Source organism: Emiliania huxleyi (assembly GCF_000372725.1).
Source record: "Emiliania huxleyi CCMP1516 unplaced genomic scaffold EMIHUscaffold_609, whole genome shotgun sequence".
NCBI classification, from domain to species: domain Eukaryota; phylum Haptophyta; order Isochrysidales; family Noelaerhabdaceae; genus Emiliania; species Emiliania huxleyi.
The window spans coordinates 16,935-27,391 of record NW_005197433.1 but is presented as its reverse complement, the minus strand read 5'-3'; the positions used below and the strand labels follow the sequence as shown (position 1 = coordinate 27,391).

Here is a 10,457-nt window from a genome sequence, read left to right as displayed (position 1 = left end):
GTCCGGGGCAACTATGTGTTTGGCCACATATCCGGCCCCACTCACCGGCTCGACCTCACTCTGAGCGCGCGTGGCGGCGCCGTTGAGGCCGCGCCACCCCACGGCATCGTCGGCCAGTCCTTTGCAGACGACTCGCCTCGAACCGGAGCCAAGGACGTCTACCCCTCTGAGGGCCGTTTCAAGACGAGCGCAATGGCGGAGGGTGCGATCGAAGGTAGTGCGGCGATGTACGAGGTTGCGACAGCGTACTCGACGGTCTTTGCCTTCTCGCGCTTCGACCCGCCCAAGGGCAAGGCCGCGGCGGCGGAGACAGATGGGCGCAGTGGCGATGATGGCCTCGGCGAGGCGTGAGACTGAGCGTAGGATGTGCATGCCGGGCGGGTAACATACGGTACGTACCGTCCGGGCTCCGGCGGTCGTGGATCGGGTCGGGTGTGTTTATATATCGGGCTCAAACGCAAAGATCCTCGCTTCTTCTCACCAACGGCATCCTTCCACAGCGCACCCCGGCGCGCTGACCGGCCCCCTGCTGAGCCGCCGAGCTGCGGACCGAGCGCTGTGGCTGTCGCCAGGGGCCAGTCACCGCCACGGCACCGAGCGAGTAGTACACCGGCGCGCTCGCTGTGGAACTCAGCACGAGGAGCAGCGCTTGCAGGCGCGCATTTTTCAGATTAGAATTTAGATGGAAAGATGCCACAATGGCGGTCAAACTCAATGCCTTCACGAGCTTCATTACAACCCCGTTCATACACACACACACACATATCTCTCACACACAACATATGCGATTGTGGACATGTATTGTACTGCCCTTCCTCCCTCTTCCCGGCCTCACCGCGGCGCGGAACCATATCTACAAACAGGCAATTAAGTCGCGCCTGGGCCGACAGCGAGAAGCGACCTCATGGGCGCTGGGGCTAGCCGCACAAATCCCCGACCGCAGCGGTCTCTCTCCCGCCCTCTCCTGCTTCCTGCAACGCACAGAGGTACATGCCAGATGGGCCTATTCGCCGCCGCCGCTGCGCCGTCGCCGCCGCTGCGCCGTCGCCGCCGCTGCGCCGCCACCGCCCCTCCCTCCTTTTCTCTCTCTCTCTCCGTTGCCGCCGCCACTCCCCCCGCGAGCGGCGTGGCCGAGTCGCCGCCGCGCGCCTCCTCAGCGAGTGCCGTGCACGCTCTGCTTGTACGCCTGCTTCTCGAGCCAGCGCGCCTTGTCCTTGAGGTCGACCTGCTCACAGTGTACCTTAAGGTAGCCGGTGCGGAGAGGGGGAGAGAGAGGGGGGGAAGAGAGGAGAGACGGGAGGAAGGGTCGGCCTGGCTCCGCTTAGGCGCGAAGAGGACGTCCGGCTGCTCGGCGTCCTCCGTGGTGCCGTGTCCCCAGCGGTGGATGTCGGCCCACGAGCTGTCGCCGAAGAGCTCAATCCCGCGCTGAAGCGTCGCGATCTCGCCCTCGCTCCACTTGACGCGCTGCCCCGCCGCCGCCGGCCTCGCCGCCGCGGACGTGCCTGGCTCTGCCGGCTGCCATGTGCACGGCTCTGGCTGCCGCGCCCTCGCCGCCGCGCGCGCAGGGGAGGGCCTCGCCGAGCCCGCCGCCGACGCCTTGGCCGAGCTCCTTGCGGGGGAGGCCTTGGCCGAGGTGGCGCCGCCGCCGTCGCCGCACGCCGCCGAGCTCCACGCTGCGCGCGCTGGCTCCGCTTCGAAGCGGTGGACCGCCGACCGCGCGCGCTTCGGCCTCTGCGGTCCGCCGCCGCCGCCGCCGCATAGGGAGGCGGACGGCGCGGGCGGCTGCGCATCGCTCCGGCTGGCGGACGCGCCCTTGCGGCTAACGGCGGGGGAAGGGCGGGCGAGGGGCGACTTGTTGGCGGCCGCAGCGGAGCGCTCCGAGAGCGACGCGGCCGGTGTGGGCGGCGCGGTCGGCGCGACGGAGCCGCCGGCGCTGCCGGCCTGCCGCCGCGAGAGCGCGTGCTCCGCTGCCTCTGCGCGATCGCGGTACTTGTCGATTTGCTTGACGAGTAGCTTGTGCTCCTGCTTGGTGATCGCGTTTGCCTGGCGGAGCTTGTTGTGCGACTCGCGCTCGGCGTCGAGCTCGGCGACCTGGTCGCTGTGCCTCCGGCACGCCTTCTCGTACTGCTTCTTCCACTTGTCGGCCTCGCGCGCCTTGGCCTCGGCTTTGTCGACGAGCTGCGAGACGGCGGGGCGCGCGCGCTCGATGTGGGCCTTGACGCTGAGGAAGGCCTCGCGCGCCTCCCTCTTGCCCTTGGTCAGGCCGTCGAGCGCGTCGAGCCATCCGTCCACCTCATCGGCCTGTGAGGTGATGTCGGTCACGCCTGTTTGGATGCCGAGCGAGTCGCCGCCCGTCCCGCCAAACAACTCCTCGTCCTCATCGCGTCGGCCGCCCCGCGGCTGCTTGGAAGGCGCGCCTCTCTCGGCAGCGCCACGCTTTGGCGGCATGCGAGTCGTGGATGGAGCGGAGAAGGGCGCTTTCGCTGGCACAGTTTGTATTACTGGGTGAACCCTGCGTGCAAAAAGAATTTTGACGCGGATTGGCACGAGAGCAAGAAGAGTCGAACGGGAGGCGCCTAAATCAAAAGACCCGGCGACATCCTTGAGACGCGCGAGAGCAACCTCCTTAAAGGCAATGGGGTCTAGATTTGGAGCGCTCGCCGAAGAGGAGTACGACGAACTACAGTACGACAAAATTGAAAATAGCGCCCGTGATTGCCTGCACGCTGCCAGCACTGACAGACTCCATACCCGAAAGAAAGAGAGGGGAGCTTGGGGTTGCAGGAGAGGTGACGAGGGAACTACAGGTAGTGGGGAAGGCAGCTTCGATTGCCATACAGACATGGGTGCGAAACAACGACAAGACCAAGGCACGGGCAGAGGAGCGAGAGAAGAACATAGGATGGATAGGGCGCCTGTTCACGGCATGGAGGGTGAGCCACGATGAACGTTAATGAACGTGTAGAGCCGAACGAGAGGAAGCCGGGGAAGACGACTCCGAGGAGGACGAAACACCAGTGGTAATCCCGCCATCAGCTGTCACGATATACCCGAAGGGAACCCCAGTGCCAACACCGACCGTTGGGGTTCAAGTGCTCGAAACGAGAGTGGACGTGAGCATCCAACGTGCAACGACATGACTTGGAGGCAAATGATCGGAGTGGGAGTCAGAAATGTGGTCCTTGCGCGAGAGGGGAGCTCGATAAACTCGAGGGGCCAAATTATGCCGCGAGGAGGGCGGAGTTACGCAGAAAGGCGGAGAGAAGCAGCGCGAGAGCAAGGCAGACGGCAGCGGCGCGTCTCAGAACGAGGCCGAGGAGAGCGATGAGTCAGAGGATGAAACAGCAGGAGAGAGAACGAGGACGAGAGTGGGAAGAACGAGAGAGGTGGCATGAAGGTCGCTCTCGCTGCGAACTGCGATAATTTTGGTGAGAAACTGCAAAGAAGATAGGAAGTGGTAGACGCCCCCGAGGGTGGGCGACGGCTAGCACCACACTCCTCTCCTTAAAATCCCTGTGTGGTGGCGGCGTGCCGTCCTCCCATCCCTCCCGACTAGGTCCAGCCCTGGGTGAGCCAGATCTGACGTTTTGTGTCTGTAAGTATAAAGATGAGAGTGAGGTTGAACCGGACCCAATCAAAGTCGGCGGGTTTCCAGGGGGGGGGTATGACGAAAAACGGCGGGCGCATTTGGGCACATGATGGGGAGAACTCTGTGGTGGACCCGCTGGGCGAAAGGACTAAGGAGCTCGCAGACCGTTGTGCCTCACGATGTCATCGAGCGGAGCGAGTGCGAGCGCGGCGGCCAAGCAGCGGCACCAGGAGCAGCTGCGAGCTGACACGAGCGCGCTCGTCGATGCGGCGAGGGGGCAGAGGCAGATGCCCGAGTGACATCGTTATCTGAAAGTATAGAGATGGGAGTGAGGTTGAGCCGGACCCAATCAAAGTCGGCGGGTTTCGGAGGGGGGGGGATATGACGAAAAACGGCGGGCGCATTTGGGCACATGACTGGGAGAACTCTGTGGTGGACCCGCTGGGCGAAAGGAGCTCGCAGACCGTTGCAGCCTCACGATGTCATTGAGCGGAGCGAGTGCGAGCGCGGCGGCCAAGCAGCGGCACCAGGTGGAGCAGCGGCGAGCTGACACGAGCGCGCTCGCGGATGCGGCGAGGGGGCAGAGGCAGATGCCCGAGTGACATCGCGTCAGATCCGTGTTTTCTCGTCTTGCGATACATCTCTCCGCTCGCCACCTCACGCTCCGCCGTCCGGCCATGGATGGTTCGACGGAGCTCGCCGAGCTCCATCGAACCATCCAACTCCGGTCACCGGGTCTGAACGCGCTCAGCCTCAGGAGGTACCAAACCGCGCGAATTCTGCACGCCTCGCTGCACCGCTGGCTTGACTGAATCAGGCAGCAGCAGGCTGCTGCTGTTGCCACAGCAGCAGTCTGCTGCGGCCCCAATACGCAAGTTAATGACCAGCATTGCTGCCGGGGGCATTCGAGCCGCCACAGCCGGTGTGCGGCTGTGCACTGCCACCTGCCCGCGGCTACGCACAATGTGCGCTCGCATTGGATGAGCCCTGCTGATGGAGACCTGCGTCGCCTAGCTGCACGAGAGCAATGCCGCAGGCGGCGGCCGTGGCATACACTGCGAGCACACTTGGTGCAGCTGCGAGATGCAGCAAGAGCACGTCGTTCCTGCCTCTGATGCCACTCTCGCGGCTTGTAGCGCGTCACTCGCGCATGCTCTCCAGGAGCTATGGCGGGCGCGTGTGGGGCTGTAGCCTGTGTTTGGCCGGTTCTGACCCGTTTACTATCAGTACCATGCCTGGGCCACAAGAATCGCACACGGGGAGCGGCTCAGGGACCCAGTAAGCCGCGGAATCGCCAATGTCACAACCCGGCTCACCCAGGTTTGGACCTAGTCTCCCTTGGGTGGTCCGCGTTTTCTCTTTCTGGCGTTCTTTTACGGCTTCACTTTGTTTTTTTTTGGCACGAGAGTCGAGAGAAAAAAGTATATCTAGCTAGCCGAACATTGCGAAGAAGCGATTAGATCTACCTCTCGAATAAACACAAAACGCGCGGTTACCAACTCGTGGACATCCCTCCAATGGTGGACATCGCAGCGATCTCGCTGAAGCTCTGCCACCACCAGTCCGACGGAAGCGAGCCGACGGTGAGCCGCGCGAGCAGCGTCACGAGGACGAGGGTGGCGAGCAAGGTGACCAGCACCTGGAGAGGCCGGCCAATCGTGAGATGCGCCGAGGGGCGCCGAGGGGCGCCGAGGTGCGGCCGAGCACCTTGAGGTCGGCCAGCTCTCGTCTCGTCTCGTCGAGCGACCGCTGCAGCATCCGCACCTGTGCACAAGTGGCCAGGAAGCTGAGCTCCCTCGGAGGCCGAGGGCGGAGCGCGACGGCGACGTCCCGCTCCATATGGTGCAATATATGGGTGCTGGGTGCCGGGTTGGTGGAGCGTGGGGCGCTGGGTATTGGTTCGGTGGAGGGAAGGGGCAGCGCCTGCGCCGCCTTCTCCTCGTTCTGCCGGAGCAGCGCCGTCGCCTCCGCCGCCGCCCCCCGCAGCCGCGGCCGCCCCCCCTCCCCCCCCTCCCCCCCCTCCCCCTCCGCCGCCGCCTCCCCGCCCGCCAGCCGGCTCGCCGCCAAGGCCCTCGGGGAGGCGCCTACGGCACGCGGCCGGGACCTGTCCGGGACCTGTCCGGGACACCACCCCAGGGGGCGTGTGAGGCGCGCGCCGCGAAAGGTCGCCGCCAGCCGCGTGTTGAGCTTCTGCTCCGACTCGCGCTGCGAGAGTCGCGCCGCCGACAGCTTCTCGCTGAGCGTGCGCGCCTAGAAGGTTCCTAGAAGGTTCCTGGGAGGTCCCTAGAAGAGACAGCTTCTCGCTGAGCGTGCGCGCAATCATCAGCTGAATCGCGTACCCAAAGTCGCTGTCCTCCTCCTGCTGCAGCTCGTAGAAGGCGCGCTGCGGCCAGCGCACGTAGCACGAGCCCGGCGCGGCCACCACGGTCGCGCGCGCGGGCGGGTGCCTGCGTTGTGGAGACAGTCCCGCTCCGGAATCGTGCAGTGTAGTCGGGAGGCATGCCGGGAGATGGCCGTGGTGGAATGGCCGTGCAGTGTCTTCCGGAGCGAGGTGAAGCGGCTGCAGAGAGCTTCACCATACGGCTGGGAGACGTGTCCCCCGAGTACCGCCGGCGCAGACTGGTCAGGGCTCTGCGGACTCGCGATCTCGGCCCGATCTCGGCCCGATCTCGGCCCGATCTCGGCTAGATCTCGCGTCTCTCCGCGCGGGCTCTGCAGGTTCTCGAGCAGCGACGCCTCGCCGACAAGCTGGTACGGCGGCAGCGTCGAGGCGACCGCGCCGCCGACCCGCACCTGATGCGGTGTGAAGAGGACTGGGCCGAGGCTGGGCCGAGGTTTGGCCGAGGTCTGGCCGACCCGAGCCTCGACGGATCCGTTAATCGGCACGAAGAGGTCGTAGAGCGGCTCGCCCTGCGCGGCGGGCAGGGGGAGGGCGGTCAGACTGTCGTCGGGAGGGGTGTGGGAGAGGCGTGTCTGGGAAGTGTCTAGGAGGTGTCTAGGAAGTGTCCACACCTGCACGGTGAGGACGTCCCCCTCCGCAGAGCACGCGAAGGTGGACAGCTTGAGCAGCCGCGAGAACTGCGCCCGCCGGAAGCCGAGCGGCGCAAAGCAGTTTGTGTACAGCGCCTCCTCGTTCTCCTAGGAAGTGTCCAGGAAGTGTCTAGGAAGTGTCTAGGAAGCAGTTCTTGTAGAGGGCCTCCTCGTCCTCCTGCCACTCCAGGGCCGAGGCGAGCGCCTCCTTGGTGAGGAGCCAGCGCAGGATGTAGTACCTACGCGTCGTGCACCCCCCACCCCTCTTCTCACCGCATCAGCCTCGCCTGGCGCGCACCCAGCGCAGGGAGGCGGCCGCCCGTTGATGACGATGAAGAGCTGGTCGTAGAAGATCGGAAAGACGTCCTGCGGTAGCAGCGGCGAGGAGGGGGGGTGGGCGAGGAGGAGAGGGGGGAAAGAGGCGGCAGCGAGGGGAGAGGCGGCGGCGAGGGGAGAGGCGGCGGCGAGGGGAGAGGCGGCGAGGGGAGAGGAAGCGGCGAGGGGAGTTTAGCGGCGAGGGGAGAGGCGGCGGCGAGGGGAGAGGCAGCGGCGAGGGGAGAGGCGGCGGCGAGGGGAGAGGCGGCGGCGAGGGGAGAGGCTGCGGCGAGGGGAGAGGCGGCGGCGAGGGGAGAGGCGGCGAGGGGAGAGGCAGCGGCGAAGGGGAGAGCGGCGAGGCCGCGAAGAGGCGGCGGAGAGAGGCGGCGGAGTGAGGCGAGAGAGGCGGGCGAGAGGCGAGAGGCGAGAGGGGGGAGAGGGGAGAGGCCGCGAGAGAGAGAGGGGGGGGCACACGCCTCTCCTCCCTAGACACTTCCTAGACACTTCCTAGACACTTCCTAGGGAGAGAGAGGGGCACGCCTCTCCTCCCTAGACACTTCCTAGACACTTCCTAGACACTTCCTAGGGAGAGCCTCGACGTTGACGTTTGCGAACGCCTCGAGCGGGTTCAGGTTCATGCCGCTGACAATGAAGCCCGCCTCCTTGGTCTCGAAGAGGTTGCCTGAGAGGCGGGCGGCGGCGGTGCGGGCGGCGGCGCCAGGGGAGGAGGCGGCGGGGGCGGCGGAGGCTCGGGTGGCGGCGGCGGCGTGCGCGAGGGCGGCGGCGAGGGCGGCGGCGAGGGCGGCGGCGGCGTGGGAGTGGCGGCGAGGGCAGGGCAGGGCGAGCGAGGGCGGCGGAGGGGCAGGCGGCGGAGGGGCATGTGGGAGGCGCGCCTCCAATCTCGAGCACCGCGGTGAGCACCGCAAGGAGACGAAAGCCAATCGGGTCGCCCATCGCGTACGAGAAGAATTGCGCAATGTACGAGAGGTGCACGCCGACGGAGGCGCCCGGGTCGTAGACGGTCTGCAGCGTGAAGGAGAGGCCGATGAAGGTGGAGCACACGACGAACTTGTCGAGTGTGGTCAGCGTCTTGTTGTTCCACGGCACCAGAAACTCCCACCGAAAGTCGCCCTTGTCGAGCGGCTCGAGCGCCTGGTAGAGCGCGCGGCGCGTGCGCAGCGAGAGCATGGCCAGGCCCCACTGCCCGTCCTCGGCGACGAGCAGCGGCGGGCGCGCCCGACCCCTCTGGCTGCGTCGCTGCAGCAGCGGCGGCGCCGCCCATGGACCACCGTGCCGCACGCCGGCGGAGCGAGCGGGGAGGCGGCCGGTCGGGGAGAATGGAAGGCCCGCGGCGCCACAGAGGCACGAGAGAACGACGGCGGTAGCAGACATGTACATGAATGCCGAGAATGCGTCGGCACCCCGCGCAAGCTTGCCGGCGAACTCCTTCGAACGGAACAAGAAAAACTTCCGCGCGCTTGTTCTCCCAGTCGTTCTCTCTCCGGCCCGTCATCCTCTTCCTTCTTTTATTTGGGAACCTGTCAAAACGCAATCTCGCCGACCGCATATGAACAAGAAGAAAGGGACCCATGTGTGATTTCGGGCCCGGGGTATGAACAAGACACTTCTTGGAGCTCTCGGAAGCCACTTGCTGCAGCTGGCTTGCTGCTTGCCTCCGCAGCACCCGGCTCCAAAACCGGCTCCCAGCACCGGCTCCAAAACGCTCTTCGCCACCGGCTTCAATACCACCACCCGCGCACCACCCGCTGAGCCTGCAAGATGGCGCTCCTCGCCACCGTCATAGCGGCGGCGGCGCTCCTCTCCGCCGAGCTCAAGCTGCCAAAGGTGGACATGAAGTACCGCAAACTGGGCTCTTCCGACATGCTCGTCAGCTCGTGCTGCCTTGGCACGATGACGTGGGGCAACCAGAACACGGACGAGGAGGCGGCAGCGCAGCTCGACAAGGCGTGGGACCTGGGCGTCAACTTCCTGGACACGGCAGAGATCTACCCGGTGCCGGTGGAGGAGGAGAAGCAGGGTGCCACCGATCGCGCCATCGGCAAGTGGCTCAAGACGAACGGCCGTTCGCGCGACGAGGTGATCATCGCGAGCAAGGTCGCCGGCTACAACGAGCGCTTCACGTGGATGCGCGACGGGCCGACTCGCGTGACACGCGAGCAGATCATCGCCTCTGTCGACGCGTCGCTCGCGCGCCTCGGCGTCGACCACCTCGACCTGCTGCAGATCCACTGGCCGGATCGGTACGTGCCCATGTTCGGCTCGGTCGCGTACGACTGCAGCAAGGAGCGCGACGACGCCGTGCCCTTCGACGAGCAGGCGCGCGCGATGGGCGAGCTGGTCAGTTCAGGCAAGGTGCGCGCGTGGGGCCTGTCCAACGAGACGCCGCTCGGCGTGGCTGAGTTCGTGGCCGCGGCGTCGCGCGAGGGCGCGCCGCCGCCCGTGTCGGTGCAGAACTCGTACTCGCTGCTGCAGCGCTCGGACGAGGTTGGCCTCGTCGAGGCGGTCCGCCACCACGACGTCGCGTACCTGCCCTACTCGCCGCTCTCGGCCGGCGTGCTTTCGGGCAAGTACGACGGGCTGTCGCAGGCGCCCGAGGGGACGCGGCTCAAGCTCTTCGACTCGTACTTCGACCGGTACGCCAACACGTGCGCGCCCGAGTGCGTCGAGTGCTACAAGAAGCTCGCCTTCAACCACGGCATCTCGCCCGCCGCGCTCGCCATCGCCTTCTGCGACTCGCGCCCGTTCGTGACGTCGACCATCATCGGCGCGACGTCGGTTGAGCAGCTCGAGATCAACCTGCAGGGCTTCGGCGTCGAGTGGACCGACGATCTCGAGGAGGAGATCAAGCGCATCCACGCCTACTTCCCCGACCCGTGGCGCATGATCGTCCGCGGCGGCGGCTGAGCGGCAGCGGCCGGCGGGGCGGGCCGGCATGCCGCGGGCCGGCGTGCGGAGTGCGAGTGAATCAGCCGCGTCTGTCGAATCGATGTGCGTGTCGGCGGGCGCGTGTGAAGGAGCGAGCGGTGCCGACTCTTCTCCATGCGTGTGATCGTATCCGCTCGGGATATATCCCTATACATCGTTGCGCTGCGAGCTCCTTCTCTGAGGATCGCTGAGGTGGGGGCCATATCTCGATCAAAAGAATTTTGAACCCATCTTGGAGCACTTGGAGAGCGGTTTGGCGGCTAGTTCCATTTCACTGTGGCACAGCTCGCGTTACAAAACCCTTGATTTGACCATTTGCGCCATTTGGTACCTCTCGGTGCCTTCCAGAGGCAGCTGCGACCCCGCCGAGTAGACTGCGGCACACAGCAGGTGGCGCGGTGACATGCCGGAGGAAGGTCGCTAGTCGAGAGAGATCGCCTGTGGAATAGGGAGTCCACCGTGCTGCGAGCCTGTCTCTGTCCCTTGTCGGGAACCGGGAGAACTAGGACAGTCGCGCCAGTAGGAGGCCTCTGCCTGGCCCCCGTGCCGTCCGGGTGTAACCCTGTCCTGTTCTAGA

General features: G+C 65.9%; 3 protein-coding genes across 3 annotated transcripts; 1 reads left to right on the top strand and 2 right to left on the bottom strand.

Annotated features, from left to right (window-relative positions):
- Positions 1 to 716: 716 nt before the first annotated feature.
- EMIHUDRAFT_470895 (hypothetical protein) lies at positions 717 to 2,485 on the bottom strand. Its single transcript, XM_005764055.1, has 2 exons — positions 1,312 to 2,485; positions 717 to 1,225 (listed from the first exon to the last, which is right to left on the bottom strand). The coding sequence occupies exons 1-2, from the start codon at positions 2,446 to 2,448 to the stop codon at positions 1,154 to 1,156; spliced, it is 1,209 nt and encodes a 402-aa protein (XP_005764112.1). The 5' UTR covers positions 2,449 to 2,485; the 3' UTR covers positions 717 to 1,153.
- Positions 2,486 to 5,042: 2,557 nt separating this feature from the next.
- EMIHUDRAFT_446078 (hypothetical protein) lies at positions 5,043 to 6,388 on the bottom strand (the record flags this gene model as incomplete). Its single annotated transcript, XM_005764054.1, has 4 exons — positions 5,907 to 6,388; positions 5,746 to 5,839; positions 5,297 to 5,673; positions 5,043 to 5,228 (listed from the first exon to the last, which is right to left on the bottom strand). Coding segments are annotated over exons 1-4 (918 nt in total), but the record flags the coding sequence as incomplete, so codon positions are not given.
- Positions 6,389 to 8,785: 2,397 nt separating this feature from the next.
- On the top strand, positions 8,786 to 9,859 carry EMIHUDRAFT_76803 (hypothetical protein; the record flags this gene model as incomplete). The annotated part of the gene is made up of 1 exon (XM_005764053.1): positions 8,786 to 9,859. One exon carries the CDS (start codon positions 8,786 to 8,788, stop codon positions 9,857 to 9,859), a length of 1,074 nt encoding a protein of 357 aa, XP_005764110.1.
- Positions 9,860 to 10,457: the final 598 nt, after the last annotated feature.